This window comes from Heloderma suspectum, chromosome 5, assembly GCF_057233095.1.
Source record: "Heloderma suspectum isolate Gila_16-S chromosome 5, 16-S_ref, whole genome shotgun sequence".
Classification (NCBI taxonomy): Eukaryota; Metazoa; Chordata; class Lepidosauria; order Squamata; family Helodermatidae; genus Heloderma; species Heloderma suspectum.
The window spans coordinates 75,907,957-75,934,519 of record NC_139462.1 but is presented as its reverse complement, the minus strand read 5'-3'; the positions used below and the strand labels follow the sequence as shown (position 1 = coordinate 75,934,519).

Below are 26,563 nucleotides of genomic sequence, written 5' to 3'. Positions count from 1 at the left end.
GTGGTCGTAGCCGCTGCCGTTTGCGTCCCTGCAGTCAGCCGTGATAGGCTACGTAAATGTTTACGTAGCCTATCACGGCTGAGTAAAAAAACACAACAACAACTGCGCATACGCAAATGGTGGCGCCCATGGGCGCCGCCATTTGCGTTCCTTATTTGGGTACGTCTAGTCTACGTAAACATTTACGTAGACTACAACGAAAATAAGGGGAATGCAAATAGCGCAGCGTCTACGCTATTTGTATTCCCCTTATTTTCGCCGTAGTCTACATAAATGTTTACATAGACTAGACATGCCCAAATAAGGAATGCAAATGGTGGCGCCCATGGGCGCCGCCATTTGCTTACGCGCGGTTTTTTGTTTTTGTTTTTTACTCAGCCGTGATAGGCTACGTAAACATTTACGTAGCCTATCACAGTATTTTTTAAAAATCTAGCCGTGATAGGCTACATAAATCTTTACATAGCCTACATAAATCTTTACATAGCTGATCACGTTTTTTTGGTTTTTTTACTGGAAATGGTGGCGGCGGCGGCAGCCGGTTGGAAGACCGGCCACCGCCGCCGCCGCCAGGAAGATTCGCCCAAGGTGAGTCCCGTCCCAGGCGGGGCAGGGGGGTGACAGACCGTTTCGCCACCGATTTCGGGGGGCCGAATGCGCTGGCATTCGGCCTCCCCAAGATTCGTGGCGAAATTCTCTGACATCCCTATGATTGGTGGGATGTAAGATATGAAAAGTTGAGAACCACTGGCTTAGAAGATATAATGCCCTCCTAAAATTCCTCAACTGGCTTCCCACCATCTTCTGGATCCTAGGAAAAGCTCCTAGTCCTTGCCTTTAAAATATGTATTTGTGAATTTATCCTTGCCTGTAACTTTTATATTCCTGCTATACCACAGCCAGGTATCCTTGACCTGTTGTTACAGCTGTATGGGAGGGCTGCATGTGACAGATCAACACAATCTGCCCTGCATAAGACAGAAAATGGAGCTGCATGTGTAGTCTAGTGGAGCCCTCTGATCTCCTGCTCTTTGAAATGACTCTATACCTGATGGTTGGATGTCTCTCCCCCAAACACCTCTATGGTTCTATCTCTAAACTATTGCTGTGCCAAAACCCTGCCTGCTGTTTCCCAGCCTCCCTGTTTCCCTGTGAAAGAGGCAATCATTTTTCTGCCTCTTTCATTGGGTTACTGAGAATTTCAGAGAGGATGCAGGGCTTCAGTGCTTACCTGAGGAAGTGGCTGAGGGCTATGTGCATGTGCTCTTTCTTTAACCATTTCCCACCATTCTGTCTTTGCAGCCTCTCCAGCTGCTTTATCTTCTCAGAAAGCCCCCTAGAGGACTTCAGCAGGACTTCCCCCCTTGGGGCTTTCCAATGCAGCTGCTTGCCAAGTGCCTGAAAGCTAAGCGAGGAGTTATTGCTATTTTCTGTATTATTTTTCTTCTCGTTGTTGTTAAAAGGACTTTTAATAACAACAAAGCAAAACCAAAAGTGCCCCTCTTGGCTTTCAGGCACTCTGCAGGCAGCAGCACAGGGAAAGCCCCAAGGAGGGAGTCCTGGCTAAGTTCTCCAGGGGGCTTTCCAAGAAGCAGAAGCAGCCGGAGAGGCTGTAAAGAGAGAATGGGGGAAATGGTAAAAGAAAGAGCACCCCCACTCGGCCACCTCCTTACAGTAAGGTAAGCACTGAAGCTCTGCATCCTGAGAAATTTCTCTGAAATTCTCACCCCTGCCCACAAATTTTCAGGTGCAATTTCTTTTTGCCCTGCACCACAACAAATAATTGCAAATAAACAGATAAAAAAATTCAGCACAGCGGTACTCTAAACATGCATTTGGAAGCCCGTGGAGGGGGGGAGTGGCTGGTGGGGGGACAATTTGACATGAATAGGGAACAGGTGGGGAAAAGGTTAAATACTTCCCCACCATGGATTCTTAGCTCCAAGTTGCCTCCTCCCAAAGCTGGTACCTTCCCCCACCCCAAATAGGACCAGGCTAACACTTTTTCCCTTGAAGAAGCAGCTATTTGGATTTTAATCCACACACAGGCATGTCAAGTGTAGGTCTTCCCTTCCTGCAGTGCAATAGGATGACTTCTCTCATACTGGTGTTATGATGCTTGTGCTGGGACCTGTTAATTGTTGCCTCAGTGCAATGGTGCATAGCACTGGATTGTTGGAAATCATGAGATCAGAAAATGTAATTATTGTAGGGTTCTTTTCATTCAGTGTCTGAATTGTACTTCAGATCAACTGTTGTGATCCATTGGTATTTCCAAGCACAAAGTAAAATGCTAGCTTTGAAATATTCATAATGAATATGAAAATAAATAACATGATTCCTTTAGTTCCTTGCTTATCTCTTTACTTGTTCTTACTTCTTTTAAGCACCAAGCAAAGATTAAACAGTACGTGAAAAATGAACTGCAACACTTGAAGAAATCTGGTATGGAAGCATTGCTTTCTTTTTTTGGATGTTCATCTCCAGAGGATGTGGGGGAAAAGGTGATTAGTCTTTTTATAATTAGATGGCATCCCTTCTCAGATGCTTTCTAAAGCTGCTGCAGATGTTGAACAGCTTGATTTTTTTTCAGAATATAATTAAGAAGGCTCTATTTAATTAAATGAAGTTATCAGAGGCTAAAATGTAAAGGTGCATACAGATATACGTAATTTGAATAGTGTGTCTGCTTTGGAAGCACACTCGCTATATTTTGTTTAGACATACAATCTTCTCTCTTAGATTCACCTCTGGAGAAATTGGATCTGTGGATTTGTATTAGACATGGGCTGTGCACAGTGCTGATTGGCTGGAAGCTAGTGACATCACTAACCCCCCTTTGCTTCCCGAAACAATCTTCCAATGTTTTTAAAATGTTTTTATTTTTTAAAAAATGAATACATATACATTTGCCCACTTAAAAATTAAAAACAAAACACTGTCTAGCTGAAGCACAGGGAGAGGGGCAAGGCAGGCTACTGAATCAGCATTGGATCCACTGACTAGAACATCTGTCAAATGCATCAAATGTGTCATGAACATTGGGAGAACCCAAGCTAAAATTATCCTCCCTCCAGCAAATCTTGATTTGCATGTACACATTGGTATGCAAGCTAAGAAATGAAACTTACTGGCTCCAAATAGGAAAAGAGTAATGCTGGTAAAAGCTGCCTTAAGTCTTATTTTATTTTGAGAATCGCACTAGGGGAGTATTGAGACATCAGCCTCTTGTGCTCTTAGTTTGGAGCTTGTATGAAGTGTGGAGAGCTATTGAAAATGCAGAATGGAAGAACAGGTTTTTATTTGCTGATTATTTACTGATGTTCTATTATGGCCATGTGACTGCTTCACATAGGAAGCTACCTTATACTTAGTCAGACTGTTTGCCTACCTAGCCCACTATTGGCTATTCTTACTGGCAGCATTTCTCCAGGGTCTTAGGCAGAGGTCTTTCACATCAGCTGCTACCTGTTCCTTTAACTGCATTAGGGATGTCTGTTGCTGGGAAATCCGGTTCTTTTTTGGCTCAGCAGAGTTCCGCGGCATGTACAACTTGCTTTGCGTCTGTGAGCCAAGCTGTGGGCTGTTTCTCGAACTCCAGGAAACTTTTTTTGCACATGTTTTGGAAGGTTCTGCAATTTTTGCCAATTTCTGAACAATTTACACAAATTTCAAAACAATTTGCACAAATAACAGCCGAATTTGTGCAAATTAGTTTACACAATTTGTGCAAATTGCAGAACTGTACCTAAAAACCCCTTAAAATTCCCAGAAAATCCACAAACTGGCCTGATCGCGTTGGGCAGTATGGTGGGAATTGAAACGAATTTTGGGGTGCTGAGCCTAGGAAAACTCATCAAACTCCACCCTCCAAACTGATCTCTCTGATATCTCTACCTGCAACCTCTACCACTGAGCTATGGTCCCTCCCCCTATGTACAGCTTCCCATTTTTCTTTCACATCAGAGCTAGAACCATCACTATATTTCACAAGAAATAGTTCTGATCAACCATAGAGCCAGCCTCAAAAGAGATATTCTGTTGAGCAGGGACATGATCCCCAGATCCTCAAATTAAAAACGTAATGTGCTACTGTCTTAGCTTTCCGAGCAAAACTGGAGTGTCATTTGTCACAGTCCAACAACCCTGGATAGATAAACATCTGTGCGGGCCAGTGCATGTGGACCTGGACACTTAAATGATGCGCTTTCACTTGGAGTCAGCCATCTCATACTGTGAAATGTACATAAAAAACCCCAAGATGAAACCACAGAAATAATAATAAAAAAGAACTGTCTGCTGTTCGTGTATATCTTTGGCAGGGTTTCATTTGGAACATGAAGAGGGTGTGTGGAGTTGTATTCATTTCTTTACAAATGGAAGAGCCCAAAAGCTTCTTTATGTTGCTGAATAAAGAAATCTGGGTTTTTTAAATTAAAAAAATGTCATTAATTATAGTTTTAAAGAAGAAATGTGTTTACTAATCTTGTGTTTGTTTGTTTGTTTGTTTGTTTTAATACATACAAACCAACATGGCAGATTTCCTTTAAAATGTCTTTAATCCCAGATGGAAAAAATGATATCCGATATATTGTCTGCATTGGCTCATGCTCATTGTTGCTTGACATGTACCAAAAGGAATTGCAAAGCCAAATTATCACTAGAAAACAGGTGAGAGCTCATTCACTACTGCAGCGTTCCCCAGCCTGGAGCCCCCCAGATATTTTGGACTTCGACTCCCAGAATTCTTGTCTATTAGCCATATTTCCTGGGGCTGCTGGGAGTTGAAGCCAAAAGCATTTGGAGGGCTCCAGGTTGGGGAAGGCTGCACTACTACATCAAGTTTGCTTCTATTTAATGCTATACCTGTGCAGTAAATGATGCTGTGGGCAATTCCCCCCCTTCCCCATATTGTGCCAGTACTTTGACATTCATTTGAGCCAATTACCTTCCCAGCTTCAAACTATCCTTTCTGGTGTAGGATGGTTGACAAATAGTTGCTCATCAGCTTTGAGCACAGTCCCCCACCTGAAAACATATGAGAATTGCTCCCACTTACCTCAAACGTTTCTGAGAATGCCTCCCCCTTCAGTGTTTGTGGGAAATGAATGGCCCCGTGAACATTGGTAAGAGGCATTTCTGGCCCAGCACTGGCTGTACTCTACATGTAGTGGTGGAGGACAATTCCTGTTTCCCATGGTCCCACCCCCTGTGCTTGCCTTTCATGTAAATGGAACCTCCCTTATGTCCTCACATGTTGTGTATAGGTCCACTGATAGTGATCCTTACCCCTCAACATTGAGAAAGGGGAGCAAGCTAATCTGGATCCAGTAGATTTGACTCTTGGATGTATTAAGCCCATATAAACGTTATGCGCAAAGTGTGGCTGTGAGGCAGGCCCAGAAGTTGGACAGGTGTGCTTAGGGAAGTGTCAGGGTCCAATGGGGTCAGAGGCAAATGGAGTGGTCCAGGGCAGGCTTGGGTTAAGTGCAAAGACACCAACTGAGAGTTTGAATGGCCAGAGGCAGGAAACAATGGCCAGCTTCCAAGACAGGGAAATAGAGCAGTCAGATGTAGGTAGCATGGTCCACCACAGGCAGTTGGGATGCAGAAAGCAACTGAGGCAAGGCACAGCTGAGTCTGCATGGCTAGTGATGTGTTGTCTGGAGTGGGAACATTAAGCCTAAGAGTTCTTATACAAGGCCAGCGTGAGCGCTGTTGGCTCCTCAGGTCACCTGAATTTTGCTGGGCTGGCCAGCTGCAGTCTCTCTTCATGCCACTTTCAGAGTGCCACTGTAGAGCTGCAAGACTCAGGCCAGCTATTTCTTTCCCCCATTTTCAAGTTGTCCTGTTGGTGCAGAGAATAAGGCTCTTGAGCCCTGCTGCCAAATTATCTGGTTCAAGCCTGCTGGCACCTTAAAGGCAGAAGTAATCTCCCTCCCCCTCTCCCCCATCCCTACGTAGGTTTTACACATTTTGGAAAAACATGTAAATAAAGCCTTGGTAATTGGGGCAGGAAGAAGACCAAATACTAATAGAATAGTGTGAATATTGATTACTTTGCTTCACAGTCTTGGGGTACTCTCAGAAGTCCAGATTAAGATAGTGGCTTCGAGAGGTTTACATGAACTCCCAGTCGGAAAGGCTGCAAGTCTTTTATTTCAGATTTAGAACTAATGAACAGCAGCTGTATATATGTAATCTCAAAACTAGAGAGTACCCGAAAAGGTTCTAATGTCTAGCGCTATTTATGTTGCCCTACAAGCAACACCTGTACAACATCAGGTGCTTGCTAGTGTGGCTGGATGCCATTGGATATTTCTCACTGTGAACAATGAAGACAGAGGGAAATATATTTTCAAAATAAAATGTGCAAAATGGAAAGCCAGGTGAAATTTACTCCAAGGATGCGATTTGTGTAATATGTTTCACACAATGTTCTTTTTTGTTTGCATTTTGTCAAAGAAAAGAAAACTATTAAAATGGCAAGAAGCTACAGACCTCATCAGGATGTATTGCCTCAGTGTGGCTTTTCTACATCATTTACCATTTTCACAACGAGCTCAGGTTAGACTCATCAGTAACGACTGGAATGAGGAAACTAGTGTGTTAATTCAACAGGTAGGCATTGCAATAGATATTTCAAATATGTCACTAAAATAAATGAGCTACGGTTTTATCAAGATATCTCGCAAAACTCATTTCCACCCCTGTAACTCTTCCTTTTCTGAAACACTGGAGGTGCTTGCTTGCTTTTGTTAGACCACCTGTGATAAGAGATGGAATAAGATGATTTGCAAAGAATTAATTTCATTATACTGCCTTAAGGCTGGTCCACAAAAGGTTATGCCATAATAAATTAATTAGTCTTTAAGGTATTATACGACTCTTGGTTGTTTTTGCTGCAACTGGCTAACATGGCTACCCCTACAGAAGTTTGTCTAAGGGTGCAATCCTATCGCATAACCTTCCGCTGTTGATAAGCCTCCAAATGCAGAGTAGGAAGCGTGGCAGAGGCGATCATCACCTCCCTGTCCTCCTGCTCTGCGTTTTCACTAGATGGTTTTTTTGCCCATCTAGCTGGGGCGTTTTGTGGGGGGAGGGAAGGAGGCTGGAGAGGTCATTCAGAGCTTTGGAGTAAGGTGCCACCAATATGCTGATGACACCCCGCTCTGCTTACACCAAGGAAGCAGTTGAAACCCTTGAACTTTACGTGGGTTCAGTAATGGGCTGAATGAGGGTGAACGAGCTGAAATTAAATTCTGACAAGATGGTGACGTTGTTAGTCAGTAAAGAGCCTGACTCGGGGATTGGGGTTCAACCTGTTCTGGAAGGGGTTGCGCTCCCCATGAAGGATCAGGTCTGTAGCTTGGGAGTGTTCCTTGATCCTATGCTGCACCTGGATCTTCAGGTGGTGGTGGCGGCAGCAAGGAGTGCGTTTGCACAGATAGGCTTGGTGCGCCATGTGCGACCCTTCCTGACCCTGAGTCAGTCTGACTTGGCGACAGTTGTCCGTGCCTCGGTCATACCGTGTTCAGACTATTGCAATGCACTTCACATGGGATTACTCCTGAAGAGTGCCCGGAAGCTTCAGCTGGTGCAAAACGCAGTAGCTAGGCTGCCAACTGATGCAGAGTATCGCAATCATATTACACCTGTTCTGGAAGACCTCCACTGGTTGCCAATTGCTTTCCAGGCTCAATTCAAGGTTTTGCTTTTAACCTTTAAAGACCTAAATGGCTTAGGACCTGGCTATCTAAGGGAGCACCTGTCTTGCTATGAACCTGCCCTACTTGAGTATTAAGATCTGCAGGAGAGGCCCTTTTAAGGGCAGCATTACCCACAGAGGCTCATTTATCAGGCACACATGAAAGGAATTTCTCCTGTGTTGCTCCCAAACCATGGAATTTGCTCCCTTAAGAACTACGATTGGCCTCCACACTCTGTTGGCCTTTAGAAAGGGTGTAAAGATGCATCTTTTCAATTTAGCCTTTTAGAACATGTAGTTTTTAGTGTTTTTACTGTTTTAATGCTCTTTTCAAGCACTGTTTAAAAGTTTTATTGTTTTTCATTGCTGTACACCACCTTGATGGCTTTTTTAGCAGATAAGGTGGTATATAAACGTTAATAATAAATAAATAAGCTCCATGCAGCTCCTCCTTCTCTGGCCAATGGATGGGCCAGGCTGGTTTCCCCCTTGCTGTAATGTTCTTCCTGGAAACCAGGTGGTGCAGCCATCCCAGTGGCTCTTGGTTCCCTGGCCAATGGCAGAGGCCAGAGTGTGCTTCCCTTCTACTCTAAAGTCCCATGGCAACTTCTGAGTAAGCATGCAAAGGGACTTTAATTCAAATTATTGAATGTAATGGGACTTACTTCTGAGCAAGCATTCACAGGCTTATGGTGCTCAGCTAGAAATCTAATCACAGTTATTAGGGACTAGGTCTAATGGAATTAAATGGAATTTCTGAGAAAGGATGTTTAGGATCATGTTGCACACCTCTAATTTAGTTGATCTAGTTCAGCCCATTGAACTTAATGGCACTTACGACCCAGTAAACGTGCACAGGATTGTGCTGTGTGGCTAGAATCCTAAACTTCTTAGGAACTAAGGCCCTGTTTCCACCACAACGGAAGGAGAAGGAAAGAGTAGCTTACTTGCATTTTTCTAGGAGCCGCTTGTGGTCTGGGCAGGGCTCCATGGGCTCCATCTCCCCATTTTAAGTTGCTTCTCGTAACATACTTCTGGGTAGGGTGGGGTGGGGGTTTGCAATGAAAGTCATCTGACTGGCAGGGGTTACTCAACCAGTAAGAGAGGCTTCGCCCCTCCCAGGCTTCCCCCGTTTCTCCATAACGAAGGTGCAAATTAGTTACTTCCCTTGAGCACATTTAGGAGACAAGCCTCATAATCAGCCCCCTTTCTCATCCGAAGGGGGTGGGTGAGAAAGGGAAGAGATATAACTGGATCTTCTTCCCACGTGAATTACCACCACCAATTCTGAATTGCATCCATATCTACAGAATGGGAAGAAAAAAGAAGGGCTGGTGGGTCTTTTCTTTTTAAAAAGGAATTACATGTGTCCTGCAGCAGAGCTGCCTGTGTACTACACAGACGGAGAGCAAGAGGAAGGTAGAGATGGGGGAGAAGCTGGGAGCTGCCGAGTGCTGCGCTCCAGAACAGCTCAGCATTTACCCTCTGCCATTGCTGCTGCTGCTGGCAACTTAGGATAGAGGCAGCCGGCCCTGTCTTCCCCAGCAAACCTCAGTATATCACTCATGCCTCCTCTGCCACTGGACCACAGATTTTGCTGTGCTTTGTCCCAGTCTGTGATTCTCTCTGTTTCCCCACCCTGGCAAAACAGAAACCAGCCCTCATCAGTGCTAAATAACATTTAAAAGCCAGTGGGTTTTTTTGTTTTTGTTTTTTTAACCTAGCTGAGATCTCAGTTGTCCTTCCCCACCCGCACCCCCTTCCTTCAAAGGTGGCAGATCTGGGGTCGGGTGGTGTTGCCAATGGTGTGCTGGCTAGGAGTAATGGAGGGGCGCATTAGAGACTTCCTTTGTGTACATTTTGGGGACAGGCCTCGTAACCAGCCCCCTTTCTAAGCCGATGGTGTGCTGGGTAGCAGCAACGGAGGGGTGAATTAGATAATTCCTTTGTGCATATTTTGGGGACAAGCCTTGTAACCAGCCCCCTTTCTAAGCCGATGGTGCACTGGGCAGCTGTCACAGAGGTGTAAATTAGTTATGTGCATTTAGGGGACAAGCCTCATTGAGTACAATGGGTGTTACTTCTGAGTAGACACTACTTGGTTTGTGCTGGGAAACACAGAGGAGGGAGACAGGAAACATCCCTTGACTGGGGTCACAGTGAAAGGCACAGCCCTGGGCAGGGCTAGCATACCCGAGGTCAGTGCAGGGGTTGGGGCACACAGCAACTATATCACTGGGAACCCAACCTGAGGAAAAGAATCGGACTTTAAGCAGTCTCAGGAAATTGGTTTTTTCCCTGATAAGCTCCGGGGTGGCTGCTGGATGGCCACCACGTCATCTATCCCTAATGACCTCAACACTCAGCCAGCTCCGAGTAAATTGTTGGTGGAAACACAGTCTTCTTGAATTCAAAGGAACTTCTAAGAAAACATGTTTAGGATCACCACTGATCTAGTTGATTAATCTTCCAGTTAAACTAGTGACACCCCTGTTGAATGCTGAAGCCCTAAAATGTACATCCACTCTTGAAAAGTTTTTCTTGAAGTTCTTTCTGCATCTTACTGGGTTTGTTTTTCCTTGTCCTTTAGCATAAATTTTGTGAATTCCATGTTTTGAAATATCTTACCCATAAAACAACACTGAATATGGATATTTCTGCCTTGCCTGATTTAAGTGATAATCTCATGTGGAAAAACATTGCACATTATTATGAAGTAGACCACAGCTCAGGTATTTCATTTCTTCGAATTATGAAGTCTTTTGGATTCTCAAAGTCTGAAGCAAGTGTTATCATAAGTGATGTGCGCTGTTGATGAGAAAGGTGCTGAGTCCCTGATGGTGCTGAGGCCTAGTTATATGGAAATGCTGATTTCGGGCAGGACCTATAGTATAGAACTTCCTCATAGGGCTTTTCTACATGAGCCTGTTAATCCGCTGCATCGACTTTTGGTTTTGTCATAGAATTGAGATCTGAGCACTATGCAAGGAGTGTTTCCTTTCCTGCTTTTCCACTATATAACCTCTAGGTGGCACTGTGGTATAGTGGAATAGCACAAATACACAAGTTAAAAAGCAATTTCTTTTGCTTTTACAAATAAATACCACATTTTCCCTGCTCTAAAAAAACTTGTGGAAAGTGCTCCTTAGACACAGAAGTGAAACCGGAGGGTCACAACATTGTCTAAAGAACCTGTAAACAACCATGAGTACGGAATGACGACTGCCTCATGTAGAAAAGTTCTCTGTTGGGGTGGCAGTAACATAGCTTGAAGTCTGACATGGCTTGATGATATCATCTGGAGGGGAATCGCAGCAGCAGTGAGAGTTACATCAGGCCTTGTCCTCTCCTTCTTTGTGTAGCAGCAGCTACAGCATGCTGCATTTGCTGAATCTGAGCCTAGTGTCCTGATGGGTGTGAGGCACAATGTTGTGGTGGAACTTCCTTGATTTGCCAGTGGATTCTGGCAAATTGTATCAGGAGTCTACCTCTAAGTCCAAACCTAGAATCAATATTTTAGACCTCAGAAACATCCCTAATTTCCACTTTTACTATTTAACATTCAGTTAGTAATAATGTGCTAGCCACCACCATACAGAAAATAGAAGTATCATGTTCTTCAGACATTGTGCTATCCTTTCTCCATACACCAAGCGACAGATTTTTTTTGAGGCTGGGCACCTAGCATCTCCAATACAAATATATGAGGGCCCAACTATATATTATGCGACAGACTTGTGACCTCACAAATAGCATATTTATGAGTTATTTCTCCTTTGTTTATTAATGAATATTAATTAAAATTTATTAGTTAAAATCTTCCTTTGAGATTTGTTAAACAACCCCCCATATCAAATGTTCATTTCCTTATATGTTCATTATATTTTTCAGAGCTTGATTTGGATATAAGATCAAATATTCACAGAGACTATGAATATTTGTGGAAAGGTATTTCAACACTATCAGCAAGACTTGATATTGGAGCTTCCTTTCCTCTGCGAATAACGTCTCAGTGTTTTCTTACAACAAAGTGCTTGCCAAGTAAAGGTAATGTCTCTCTGAGTTATGTTATAATCAAATCTGATAATCATATGATATACAGTATATGCTCCAATCCAGTTATAGACAGTATGTGCGTGGAAGCAGGTTTCTGCTAACTCGATGCTAACATGCTAGCACCATGTCCTAACTGGATGGGGAAAATGCATGCCTAACTAGATACGGTATGTAGCTGTAAGGGCTGCATGGATGGAGTCTTTGTTTAAAATCTGGAGTCCTAGAAAAGTGCCCTCACCCCGTGCCCGGTTTGCCTGGCTGCGGTGGGGGGCTGCTGCAGGTGGGGATGGGGCAGACGGCACAAGGACGAAGGCCACTGGCCTTCGCTCCTTGCGTCAGCGGTGGGTGGGGTCGAGCCGGCCGATATTTAGGCCACGCTGCCCCCAGCCTCCTCTTCATTCCTCCTGCGCAAGCTCTGCTTTAGAGTTCCTCGGCAGCGGTGGCATCCTCGGCAGCATCCTCGGTCCTTGGCAGCGGCTGAGGCACCGAGAAGGCATCGGGGAGGAGGCAGCGATGATGTTTGGCAGTGGCGGCATCTTTTGCGAGGCGGGCCTCGGCAACGGTGGTTTGCCCCCACCCATGGCACGAGCACGAGGCTTTGCCCGCAGCTCCTTCCCTGCGCCCCTGACCCACCAGGGTTGCCACGGCTCGCAGGCCAGCGTCGGCTTTGGGGTGGGGAGATTCTCTTGCAGCGGTGGCATCTGCAGGGCGAGGCAGCCCTCGGCAACGGGGGTTTGCCCCCCCCACAGCTCGAGCGTGAGGCTTCACCCGCGCCTCCTTCCACACACCCCTGACTCACCAGGGTTGTCACGGCTCATAGGCCATCGCCTGCTTAGGGGAGGGGGGATTCTCTGGTCCTGTGCTTGCCCCTCTGCGATCCTCTTACTCTGTGGGGGGAGTTTACGCCCACCTGCTCCGCGCCTCTCCTTAGGGGCCCCATTTTGGCGGCAGCGCAGTCGGGCCAGCACAGTGTGTGTAGGGGAGGTTTCCTTGACTGCTGTCCGATTTTGCTGCTTTGGCGGCAGCCGTATTTTCCCCGTTGCTGCCTGATTAGGGCTAGGGGAAGTTTTTCCCGTGCCCTCGACCTGTTTCCCGTGCTTTAGGGCGCCCCTCCCCCCGGGTCCAAATAGCCGTTTTAAGCGGCTGGCTGGAAGCTGAGCAGCCTCTCCGGTCCAGCAGGAGTCAGGCTTCAATGCCCCCTGGTGGCCTGTAGCGCCTTAGTATTAGTCCATAAAAATAAGAAGAAAATAAATTTTAAAAAAGGGGGGTGGGAGGAGTGAAAGGAAGGCACCGGATATTGCTCTCAGTGCCTTTTGGGTCCCTGGATGCAGTTCACAATGGGGAAGAAAGTAGGAAAGTAAAACATGATTAAAATAAATACATACATACATACATACAAATAATTGAATTAATAATAATAAAAAGTACATTAATAATAAAATAAGATAGTTTGCATATTTACATATATATAAAAAAGAAAAAAAGAGATAATATTATATAAATATATAAATAAGGAACAAATCAATAATAATAACAAATATATATATATATATATATATATATGAGAAATAGTGTAAGGAAGAGAGAGGGTAGCGCATTACCCAATACACAGTGATGCCGCCCAAGAAGGGTTTGGGCGGGGGGAAGGCAAGGGCAAAGCCGCTTGCTCGCCCAGCTAAGTGCCAGTTCCGTAGGGCTGACTCTTCCTCATCCAAGGATGAGGATCCTGACATGGCCCTCATTCTGGCTAGGCTCGAGGCTGCTGAGAGGGACTTAGGGATCCCTGCATTAACCACTCCTGCCAGGCGGGCTCCCCAGATTTCAGGTTCAAGGGTAACTAGAGGGCAAGCTCACAAAGATCTATTGCTTTCTATTTCAAACAGGCTGGAAGCCATCGAGGCTTCGCAGCAGGTCATCGCTGGGCAAGCTGCATCCACAGCGGCCTCAGCACCTGCATTCTCCCTTGCGGAGCAGCCCCTTCTCGCGCAAGGGTCGCCGGCATCCGTTTCACCAGCTCCGGCAGTTCTGGACCATAGCCAGATCCCCGACGCTGCAACCAACCTTGGCTCCGATGAGGTTCTGGGACTGGGGGGGATAGCACCACCGACCGGTTGGAACCAGCTCCTACCATACGGGTGGTTTCCCTTTACGGCAGGGATGGGTTGGCCATTTAACACCCCAGCAGGGGGTATCCCAGGGTTCCCTTCACCGGGTCTACCACCCCACTACCTGGGATACACGCTCCCGGCCCACAGCTATGCCGCCCCACATGGGGCCGCTCACGTGACTGGCATCCCTATGTCTGCCCAACCCCACGGGGCCTTAGGCCCTGCTTCAAACCCTGCTTGCAGGGTCGAGGGGGGGGGGACATCCACTGCCCCCCCGGCTGCTGAGCCTCACGCAGCCAGTGACAGGGAGGCTCCTCAAAATGCCCCATCCACCATGGTTGCTTGCGCTGCCGTATGGCGTGGCCCCGTAGGCGAAGGCTCTGATGAGCCTGGGGCGAGCGATAAGGACCCTTATGCCCACATAGATAAAGGGGCAATCCCGACTGGGGGGACATCTACCCCCCTGGGATACCACCTATTGCCTGCCACTAGAGAGAAAATACTACGGGGAGACTTTGTCGATGTTTTCCCTGCTATTCTGGGAGTCAGAAACAAAGGAGGGGGAGAAATCTGGCGACAGGGATCAGGAGAGGGTCAGGCGTAAGAAGGTGGCCCGCACTTGGGCCAACTGGCTGCCCGGCTTCTTAATTTATATGGGTGTCATTCAGCAAAAGCACCCAGAGCGTGGTTGGGTCCTCACTAAGTATTTGGATATCATATATAGGGCCTATACCGAATACGACGGTGGAGCTTGGCTGGCCTTTTTGTATGTGGGCCGCATTTGACCCCACATTGCGCTGGGACGCCAAGGATCAGGATCTTTGGCTGCAGTTTATGACTCCTGCCAGGCCAGGTTTTGGTGATCAGTCAGATAGTGGGCACATCTTAGCTAAGCTGACGCCCGCCCCAGCCCCTAAGGCAGGGGCGGGACAGGCGGTTTAACACCGCGCGCTCTGCTGGGAGTTTGGCTCCAAGGGCGTCTGCTTCAAGAATCCATGCCGATTCCGCCGTGCATGCTCCATTTGTGTGGGACAACAAGCCTTCATTGGCTGCCCAAAGGCCAAAGGTCTGCGGGGCCCAAATCGGGAATGGCAGGGTGGCAGGAAGTCCGGCGGTGGCCCACAACCTCCACCAAAAGGGGCCCAGTCCAATTAAGTTGGGGCCCCTGTGGCGCCTTTTGAAGCAATACCCGCTCCAGGATAACGCCCGCTATTTGGACAAGGGATTTTCACTGGGTTTCAGGATTCCATTTCTGGGCCAACGCCACACCCGAATTTCCCAGAATCAGAAATCTATTGTGGGTTTCGAACGGTTGGTCATGGATAAGATCAATAAGGAGGTGAACACGGGGTGAGTCATTGGCCCATTTGATTCCCCCCCTTTCCCTGATCTCAGGGTCTCTCCATTGGGCATTGTGCCAAAGAAGGCCGCGAGTGAATACTGGCTGATCCACAACCTGTCCTTCCCCAAGGGTGGATCGGTGAACGACGCCATCCCTGAGCACCTATGCTCAGTCCATTACACATCATTTGACACAGCAGTATCCATGGTGAAGGTCCGGTGCCCTCATGGGGAAATGCGATATTAAATCCGCATTCCGCCTCTTGCCAATCTGCCCTGATGACAATGACCTTTTGGGGTTCTGTTTTTTCGGTAAATTTTATGTCGATAGGGGCCTACCCATGGGATGTTCGGTATCCTGCGCTATATTTGAGAGGTTCAGTTCCTGTGTCGTGCACTACCTTGATGACTCCCTATTTGCGGGCCCACCCAGCACCCCCCAGTGCACTCGGATAATGCGGGAATTTTCTGCCCTTGCTGATGAGCTGGGTGTACCTTTGACGGAGGAAAAGACTGAGGGCCCTTCCCCCACTATTAAGTTTCTGGGCATTGAACTGGACTCTGTGAAGCAGCTTTGTAGGCTCCCGGCAGACAAACTGCAGACCCTAAAGGATAAGATTCTGCCCATGCTGTATTCTAAGAAGGTGACGTTACTGGCCCTGCAGGAAGTAGTCGGTCACCTTAACTTCACTTGTCAGGTAATTGCCCCGGCAGGGCCTTCCTTAGACGCCTTTGTAATGCCATGCGGGGCCTGCGCTCACCACACCATCGGATTCGGATATTGTCCGCCATGAAGGACAATCTCTTTGGCTACATTTCCTCAACACGTTCAATGGCGTTTCCTTCTGAAAGTGCGAGTTATTATTAGAAGCAGAACTGCAGATACACTCCGATGCATCTGGGGCCCTGGGCTTTGGGGTTGTGTTTCGGGATAGATGGTGTCACGCACGGTGGCCGGCATAGTGGCTAGATCTGGGTGTGGGAAAGGACCTTACCTTCTTAAAACTCTTCCCAATATATGTTGCTGTGCATTTGTGGGCGGCCCAGCTTTCTAATTCCGTTGTGCTCTTCTGGTGCGACAATCAAGCCACCGTCCAGGTCATTAATTCGCACGGCACATTCCCGGCATGGACAATGCCTTAGCTGATGCATTGTCACGTAACCAGGAGCAGCATTCCCAAGAACTGGCCCCCTGGGCGCATGCCATGCTGGACACCATGCCAGCCGCCCTTTGGGAGGTTGGCTGGAAGAGGCAGAACAGGCTATCCAGCAGTCCTTAGCCCCTAGCACGAGAGCTGCTTACGCCAAATCAGGTAGGGAGTTCTTTTCCTTTCGGATGGCGGCACATCTTCCACAGTGTTGGCCAATTCTGGTCGATCACTTGCTTCAGTTTTGTGTTGACACCCACAGGCAGGGTCTAGCGGCCTGGACCATCAGTGGAAGGCTTGCTGCACTTGCCTTCTGGTCTAAAATGAAGGGTGTGGCGGACAACACTGCAGACTTCTGGGTCTGGCAGGTGCTTCAGGGTTGGTCTCCCCAGTGCCACCCGACCCCAGGCTCCGTCTGTCACCAGATACATTGCTGGGTTTACGGGGCCTGTGGCCTTCATTGTGCAACTCAACACATGAGGCCACTTTGTTTCATGCGGCGGCATTCACTGCATTCTTCGGAGCATTCAGGATTTCCGAGTTGGTCGCGTCTGCTAGGGGTGACCTATTGGGACGAGCCTTGCAGTTCAGCAACTTACAGTTTTCTCAGCAGGTGGCCCTTATTCAGCTTAGGAAGTCTAAGACCGACCAGGCGGGTAGGGGTGTCAGTATGTCGCTGTTTCCAGCCCCAGTGCCGGACCTCTGCCCGGTCACCGCCTTGGGAGATTTTCTCAAAGTTCGGGGTAATCTGCCTGGGCCCCCTTTTTTGCCATAGTGACTCCTCTCCCTTAACCAAATATCAATTTTGGGTAGTCATGCAGCGAGCTTTAAAGGCGTTGGGTCTGGGTGCACTTCGTTTCGGGACACATTCCTTTCGGATTGGGACCGCCTCCACCGCCGCATCTTTAGGGTTCACATCAGACAAAGGGCAGTCCGTTGGCAGGTGGTGCGCCAAGGCATATCGGGCCTACATGAGGCCACTGCCGGGCCTTTAAGGCTGTGAGGTCAGTTGTATTCATTCCTTGTTGCTTGTTCTTCTAGATGGCTGGAGTGCGAATGAACCAGTGAAGGTGCTCATCTGTGGGCACAGCATGGTTTTTTGGGCTGGTTGGAGGGCCTCCTCCAGTTGCAGATCCCAGCTTGGGCTCAGCCGCTATGCCACCGTTCAGTGGTTGAGCAGACGCGGGATGCGTTGGGAGCACCTCCTGCCCACATTATTCCAGCAAGGGCTGGGGAAGGTTCCCCGCAGATTCTGGTGCTGCACTTAGGGGGGAACAATCTAGGCCTGCTGAAGGGCAAGGCCCTCATTCTTAAAACCTGGGAGGATTTGCGACTGATTCGGTGTCGCTTGCCGAGAATCACCATTATCTGGTCCAACCTGCTACCCAGAGTGGCTTGGAGGGATGGCTTGAATCCTCACATCATGGATAGAGCCCGTAAGAAGGTCAACAGGGAAATCGGGAACTTTCTAATCAAACAGGGTGACCAGACCATCACGCACCCCAACATTTCTCCTGCCCGGGGGATGCTCTACAGAGTGGATGGTGTTCATCTCACCGAACTAGGCAGTGATATCTTTTTGGCCAATCTGTGAGGGAGCATTTGGGAGTGTTTATGGCGCAGGTGGGGGGAGGGCGAGTAAGCAGAGGCTTGTCGCCCTCCTGTGGCGGCTCCGTGTGGGCACTCCGCTGGGGAGAGGACTGGTGAGCATTCGTAGGCACCGTTTCAGGTGACTAGTAAGGCCCGAGGTTTCTGGCTCTGGATTCTGTGGCCCCAGTAGGGAGATACGGCTTACTGCTGAGGCCAGCCATCCTCACCCACTCAGGTTCTGTGGCTTGAGGGGGGGTGACAGGGGAAGGTCTCCCAGCCTAAAATTGGGTATGTCTGATTGGGGGAGCGATGGAGGACACCTCGCCCCAGACAACGAATGCCTCATTCAACACGTGTCAGGTTGGTCTTGTTTGCTGCGTGCCCGCCGGTGCTTCCTTCGCAGATTTAATAAATGTGGCCCTATTTTACCCCAAATCTGTTTGTGTCGTTTTGTCATTTCTTCCCCCTGTCTACCCACAATGGCTGTTTGAGCAAAAGGGCAGGGATCCAGATTTAATCCTCTCCCTCCACTTTTCCTTCCCCACCAAATAGCAGTATTAAAATAAGGAGTCTTCACTTGCCTCCCAGGCTGCTCTGTGTACACTCAGGGATAAAACGACAAGCTACATTAAATGCTCAGCATGCCGGTGATTTTGTTTTACTTGCTATGCTGCACCTGAACAAACATATTTTATCAACTGTTCCCTGCATGCTGACATCAAGGTGTTTTTTTTTCTTGAAGATGCTGCTGTAGTCTTTTTTTTAATATATATTATTATTATCAGCATCAGCATCATCAGCATCATTTAATGGGAATGTATCCAGAATGACTGTTCCTAATCTAGGGCTTATACCAATGGATTGTACTATAGTGGATGAATTTGCTGGAGATATTTTAAATGAACTTCCATTTTTAAAAAGGTATGTATATATGCTTTAATTTCTCTGATTTATTTAAATGACTGCATATGGGATAAGATCATGCTGTACTATGGCTTCTTTGAGTCAGAAACATGGATTTTCCATGTATACTTTTACTCTTAGCGCTTTTCTACATTAGGCTGTTAATTGGCTATTAATCTTCTGTATCTACTTTCAGTTTCATTGCAGAATTGAGATCCAAGGACTATACAAACAGTGTTTCCTTTCCTGCTTTTCCACTACATAGTCTCTAGTGGCACTATGGTTTAGTGGAATAATGCAAATACACAAGTGAAAAAGCACTTTCTTTCACTTTCATAATTAAATGCCACATTTTCCATGCTCTAAAAAAACTCACTGAAAATGCTGGTTAGACACAGAAGTGAAACTGGAGGGTCATGACATTGTCTAAAGAATCCGCAAATGATCATGAGCGCATGATAAATGCCTCATGTAGAAAAGCCTTTAGGCTAGAACTAAAAGTTATCAGTACAACTTACATTTCCTAAGCTAAAACCTAGCTGGATTTCATAATAATGATGAATTTTCTATAATTTTTCAAGTAAAGTCAGACCCTGAGATCAACCAGGCAAATATTTGGCAGGAAGGTAAACTTCATGCATAACAAAATGCTTAATTTACTGTAAAACCGAGCTTCCTGTCATCACAACTTTATAGTAGTCCAAATGTATTTTTATGAACCTATGAGCTTACATATCTATATCACATGCATTAAAAAGCCTTTATTTTTTCAAAAACAGGATTATAATGTTATAATTGAACATGTTATAATTTAACATTATAATGTATTATAATTTATGTACACGTATTTTTTAAAGCAATGATCCTGCTGTTACCTCGCTACCAAAGCGGAAAAAAGTTACTGATCCTCTGCGGTGGCATTCAAGAAGACCCCTCATTGATGACTATGCTGGGGCAGGTAAAAATATAAAAATACTCACCTTAATCAAGAGCCTACACCCTGATACATCTTTAAAGTTCTTGAATTCTCAGACTGCACAGTTCCTTTCAATAAAAGGGAGCAGATGGTTAAAAAGGTAGGCAATGAATGGGGAACCCTTTCTAGGCAGGTCAGCCGATGTCAACTTCAGCGCATCTGAACCCACAAATACTCCATAATATAAAGACAGGCTGAATTAAAGTTTATGAACACTTTGGGGGAAATGGGGGAGGGATATCTTCCTGTAAAGGAATTTACAAATTATTTCATCATTGGTAGTCTCTATTGTTATTTATAATTATCAGTTGAGTAAACTTTACAATAGTATGTTCTGAACTATTGTAAAGGAATAGCACACAGGTTTGGTTTGATTTGTGAAGAAGTAAATTTTCTTTTCTGCTTTTATTTTTAAATTGGTATTTTGTTCTTCTAAATTTGGTTATGATTTTCCTAGCTTCATCTCAAAAGCAAGTTTCTTAAAAGCATGAGTATATTTACTATAAGCTCCAAATAATCTGAGCTCCATGGAATTAAAGTTCTGCTATACTATAGCAGCTGTAGGAAACCAACTTCTCGTTTTTAAATAATTTTGATTTTTACAAAATTACTCTCTGCTTCCAGCTTGATAGTATATGGAAAAGTGGGGACATTTTAGCAATGTGTCCCTTATTCTGAAAAGACTTGCCTGTTTGTCATAGAGTTGATTGAAGACCAAGCACATTATGTTCTGCATTGTAGTACATCTAAAAATCAAAGAAGGGAGCTGAGATTCTTTGTAGATCTCAGAATACTGAATTGCAAGAACGGCAAAGTGATACTATTGAAGTAAGCTCTGCTACTTGTATTACTGTTTTTGTGATATATATCCTTAATTTGGCTGAATACGTGGTATTCAGATGGATTTGGTTATATAATAAAAGTTGACATGATTTGATAAGAACAGATAATAGGGACATCTTCAGTAGAAAACGAGATATAAATTCTATAAATAAATAGAAGAGTTGTAGGAGGACCTGAGCAAAGTGGCTACAGAACAGGGAAAATTAGCTCATGACCACCAGTGATGGAATGTAAGGTTGATGAGATGTAAAATAGAGAGGTGGGGCTATGTGTGTATGACAGTATATTTCTGTTTTGAATAAGCAGCCAAAGAGCAATGGGCCCTTCAAAATGATCCAGAATTACAACCATATCAGCGTATTTATGGACAGTTTCAAGAAGATTTCAGTTCAGATACAATTGATGTTGAGCTGAATGATTCAAAAATGACTTGTACTGATGTCAAGAAGAGCAAAAAAGAGCATGTAAGATGTGGAATTGTTTTTATTTATATTTTATTAATTTTAATACACACATATATCAAAAATTAGAAGTGGTGTTTGAAATAGTTTGTCATGGATCTGTTATTTTTCACCATTCAATTTTTAAACTTTCCCCCGTCCCCTTCCCTTAAACCAAGAATGGGCAACTTGTGTCCCTCCAGGTTTTTTGGCCTATGATTTCCATCAGCCCTAGCCAGTATAGCCAATGGTGAGGGATGATGGGAGTTGTAGACCAACAACATCTGGAGGGACACAAGTTGCCCACCCCTGCTTTAAACATTATTCTTGCAATTTCAGTCCTCTTCTGCAAAAGCTGACTGAAAACTGAAGATGTTGAGTCTTGCAACTATAAACTTAATGGCTGCATTTTGATTTAATGATAAACTATGGTTTAACACAAGGGTAGGCAACTTTGGGAGGTCCGGGGGCCATTTATGTCCCCTGGACCTCCCTCAACCCCACAGGTTGCAGGCTACTGAGCAACCCCAAAAAACGAATTTTAAAAATTTGCAGAAAAAAATGGTATCTGGAGCACAATGGAGTGCCAAAAAGATCAAATCTAGCTTGCTTGCAAGCTACATCTGACCTGTTTAGGGCTGTATAGCAGCTACTGACCCCTAAAAGGGCCAAATCTAGCTTGCAAACGAGCTAGATTTGACCTTTTGGGCACTCCATAGTGCTCCAGACTCCTATTTCTGTAATTTTTTAATCATCATCATCACCATCATCATCATTTTTCAGGTGTGGGGGCAGTGAGGGGAGGTGGGGGCCACACTTGGGGGGACACATGTTGTCCACCCCTGGTTTAGCATTACGAGAGTGAGCTTAGCCTCCCCTCTCCTATTCCAGCATGGCCATGAGTAGCAGAGTGGAAGTGGTTATAGATTAATGGTAGTTAGTGTGTCATCCGCACCCTAAACTATGGTTAATCTTAGCCATGGTTAATGAAAACAAACCATCTTCATAAACTTTGGCTTGAAGTTGGCTTGTTTACACTAACCTTTGTTTCTTAAAATAGTTTGTCTAGATTTGGACAACACTGCAAGCTGCTGTTAATCAAAAGTGAAAGCAAAAGCTTCTGAAATCCTTCTCACAGCCATGCCAGAGGAGGAGGGGATCATGAGCACCTGGTGGGCGGCTAGGCGCATCCTCATAACACTAAATTGTAGTTTAGCATTACATCTGAACCAGCTGTCTGTGTACAGTGCCCTCCCCAGCCATCTTCAAAAGAGAAGAATACATCCATCTAATAAAAAAGAATGTTAAAATACAGATACTGTGTAAATAGAAAGATAAGCCTAAGCTGATAGATAATAGGATGTTAAGAGCTGTAGACTTGGTTGTGAAGGAAGAGGTAGTGTAAAAAAGTCAAGGCTTAGAAGAGAGATATAAGAATATAGGTATATTTCTTGGATATATGCCAGCATAAATAGGAGGTAATATTGAGATCCATATGATTGTTTGGCATTAGCTTCCTTGGTAGTTTCACATCTGAAGCTACTTTAAATGTTTACCAAATGTACAATAATATTTATTATATATCTTGGAAAGAAGTTAAGCTGATAGTTTATAGTTTTCTAGATACTTCCTAGATCTGTTTTTTAAAAAGTATTGGTGCTACATTGACCATCTCCTAGTCCTTTGGTAAGGAGGATGTCATTACTAATAAGTTACATCTTTTTGTTAATATCTCAGCTATGTAATTCCTTAAGATCTCTTTAGAAATAACATTTTGCCCTGTTATTTAAAAAACACACATAGTAATTGATTCTCAAAATCACAGTTGCAGAAAACATCTGGCACATGCGCATCTGGGTTGATGTTGGGGATTGGGTGCATTCATGCGATGCATCATATTTTCACAGGTCTTTATGCACTGCCATTCAGATCCAGGCTGATCGCATAGTTGATATGGATGAAAGCAAAACCACAGTGGCCTATGGAATCTGCATGCCATGCTATAGGCATTAGGTTGGTTCCAGTCTTAGTCATACTTAGAGTAGACCCATTGAAATCAATGGGACTTAAATTCATCATGACTGACTTAAGTCCCGTTGCTTTCATTGGTCCTGCAGTAAGTATAACTGAGTCTGGATCCAACCCAGTATATGTCTGTCTGTCTGTCTTTCGTGATAAGAATAGCTCTGTTTTCCAGGGATGTTTCCTATAGATTATCTGAAGTGTTACACAAATATAAACTATATGCTACAATCTATATTATTCTTTTGTTTATAGAAGACAAAATCAGAAATAATTGCTGTAGATAAGCAGAAAAAGAAGAAAGCTGATGAAATAAGTGAAAAAGAAGAGAGTCAGTGGAATGACCTTCAAAGGGAAGTTCAAGAGAATTGTAACTCTGGAATTAATAATATGGACACATTTCTGAAAACATTTCAAAATAAGTCTGTGAAATGTACAGTTAAAATGGCTGGGCTAAATGCTTGCTTTGGCAGGTGGAAAGAACACTGTGATGATAAAGGTACATGAATGTAGAATTAGGTCTTCGTTTAATACAATACATTTGCCTGCCCTACATTATTTGTCTAGAACGTGGGTGCTTCTACTGGCTTATTTCTTCAGCACCTGTACTGGAATCTTTGAATAATGTTCCACCATGTAATCAATTGAATGAGGCTGTTTTCATCAATTATAAATGGCTTTGATTATTGTGATAGGTGAACTTTTGTGTTTTTCTTCTCAAGGCCAGACCTGTAAAGATTTAAATTTAGCGGTTGAAGTTATGAGAAGAATCCATTCACTGATCACAAACTATCAGGATTTATTGAAGGAGGCTGATTACCACCAAATTATCAAATATCTGAGGCATCTTGGATTTGACAATTTGATAGCCACTTCAGAACACACCAAGGTAATTTACGGTAACATGTTTGTTATACTTATGTGCTGCTTAATATAATTAAATCTCTACACTGTTTAGATATAAAATACAAAAAACCACACTTGAAATACATATATAATACAATATATTAATAAAAAGTTACAACAACAAACAAACCACCAGTAAAACAGAGCAGCATCATGACCAGGGAAGGCTTGTGTAAACAGGTTTTCAGAAGGTGTCTCCTGAAATGCATAGGGCTGGGCATTCCAAAGGGTGGGCCTGACTACTGAAAAGGCTTGCTTTCGTGATATTCCATGGCAACATTCTGTGGGTTGTGGAATGGCCAACAAGGCCTCTTCTAAAGATCTTAAAGACTGACGTGGTATTTATACGGAAGGTGGTTTGCTAGGTATCTTGGTCCCAAGTTATATAGGGCTTTGTAAGTCAACAACAAAACACTGAATATGGCTTGGTAATTAATAGGCACCCAGCTATGCATTATACCTGTGTTAAAAGAACTGCACAGGCTGCCTCACTGTAATTATACAGATAACCACCATGTGATTTTAATTCAAAAAGTGGATGTCCATGATAAAATTACAGGGATGAAGGCTTAGCTCCCATCCTGCTCTGTCTTAACCAAGATGAAGCGTTGATGGGAATTAAACATCTGTTTCACCAAGTGGCTGCCTTCATGAGTGATTTGGTGCAAAGTTAGAGCAGTCTGAGGTCCTTCACAACAGATGACTTGTCACCAGTGTGCTGCCAACGAGCCGCTTTCCTCTTGAAAAGCTGCATTTTCTGAAACTCCTTTTCATGTTTTACTTAAAGCAGCTCTCTGGCGGTGTTGCCACAGTGTGCCATGGCCCCCCCTGCATTAAATCCTAGGCATGCCTCTGTGACCTGGCAGTGACATGGTTAAGGGGGTGGGACGCCCCATTCCCTCTTGTTTCCCCAATCTAAGTAGTTTTTCCCATTGAGAAAATCCCCAGGAGCGCAGCAGTGACCCCTTATGTTACCACAGTAGTGGGGGCACTCATTCACCTTAGGTAGCCTGCTTTTAATCTTTAACATATCCCCTGCTATGCATATTTACTCATAAATAGGAAATAAATCTCACGCCCCTGCAGTGAATCTTTAACATATCTCTATGCATTCAGAGCCATGGTATTTCACTAAAGCATTAAAGGCTAACTTTAGTAACTTGCAACACCTGCCCTAAAGCGCTCTTTCGCTTCTCCGATGCCCTCTTAAATCGCTATTTCAATGCTGTGCTTCTCTGACGTTTTGTAGTTTCTGTGATGTAAAGTTTTTTGTCTGTTATGTAAAGTCCCTTCTCTGATGTGAAGGCTTTATCACAGTACCAATCTTTTGGGTTTATGGGAGGTTCTTATTTGTGAGCAGGGAGAAGGAGAAAGGGAGGGGGTTGGAAGCAATAACTCCGTGGCAGATTGCTGGAATGCGGTAAAATGGAGTGGTGGCGAGATGCTTTCAGGGAGAGCCTTCAGATGCTCCACTTGAGAACTGGGAATTTTGGCTTCTTCAGAGAAATCTGCACACATGGGAAAAAAAAATTAGTTGTTCTCCATTCATAATAATGTAGTAGCAAGGGGGGGCCTGGACAGGGGCGAGAAACAAGCCTCTCTAATTGGTTGAGCAGCCCCTGCTAGGCTGATGATATTCAGTTCTACTCCCCCAACCCCACCTGGAAGTATGTTCATTTCAAGCACTGTGTGATCCCTGAAAACTGGATTTTAAAGGTACGCTACACTCAGCTTATCTTGCTTCATGTGTCCCTGATGGACCAAAGCAGATTCCATGAAAATCTGGGTAATACTTCTCATTCCATTGTTGTGAAGATCCCCACCTTGTCCTTCCACCCAAGAGAAAGGGGAAGATATTGGAAGCGTAATTCAAAGTGCACTACATACTAGACCAATTATTATGTATTGGTCAAAGAGGTTTCTACAATAAGCCTGGTTTTACTGTACTCGCCACTTGTAGCTTGTTTATCTAGAAGAAGCTGTGCAAGTGTCCATTTCTGCTGTTGCTGCTGTCAAAGCAGCTCGTTGGAACTGAAATGTCTGTGTGAACCAAAACAATATTTTTACATTAGAAAATATTAACTAGAAATATCATCAAAAAATGTAGATGGTTAAAAAACCCACTAGGGTAAATTTTAAATCATGCAAATTAATTCAAATCTTGAAATGTTTCTAGGTTCCAGAGGGGGGAAAAAATGCATTTAAAAAGAAGAAGCATTTGGCATATGCTGTTGGCATGGGGTCAGCTCGATTTCAGCTACAATGTATGAGTCAGTACCTGATAAAGGAAGAGAGGAATGATCCGGATCCTAGGGTCCAAGATTTTATACCAGATACATGGCAGGTATTATCATATTCTGTGAGCTCTGTTTTCTTATATCGTGTTCCAGTTAAACCTTTCTTGAGCAACAAGGTCTTCCTGAGCTCTGATGTATTCTTGTGACATTGTTTTTTCATCCTGGGATCTGGCTTGTGCTTGTCTTTTTGGTTCTGACTTACTCTCTGTCCTGACTACTGGCTTC

The 26,563-nt window shown here is 44.8% G+C and overlaps 1 protein-coding gene across 1 annotated transcript in view; it reads left to right on the top strand.

The window, feature by feature from the left end:
- Window positions 1–26,563, top strand: part of LOC146344021 (putative ATP-dependent RNA helicase DDX60) — an 85,198-nt gene that overhangs the window by 18,543 nt on the left and 40,092 nt on the right. Inside the window, 11 exon segments of the mRNA XM_084856415.1 lie at window positions 2,388–2,504; window positions 4,540–4,671; window positions 6,466–6,621; window positions 10,299–10,440; window positions 11,600–11,755; window positions 18,737–18,872; window positions 19,712–19,812; window positions 20,980–21,137; window positions 23,391–23,634; window positions 23,858–24,024; window positions 26,218–26,385. Coding sequence (XP_084712541.1) covers window positions 2,388–2,504; window positions 4,540–4,671; window positions 6,466–6,621; window positions 10,299–10,440; window positions 11,600–11,755; window positions 18,737–18,872; window positions 19,712–19,812; window positions 20,980–21,137; window positions 23,391–23,634; window positions 23,858–24,024; window positions 26,218–26,385 — 1,677 coding nt within the window.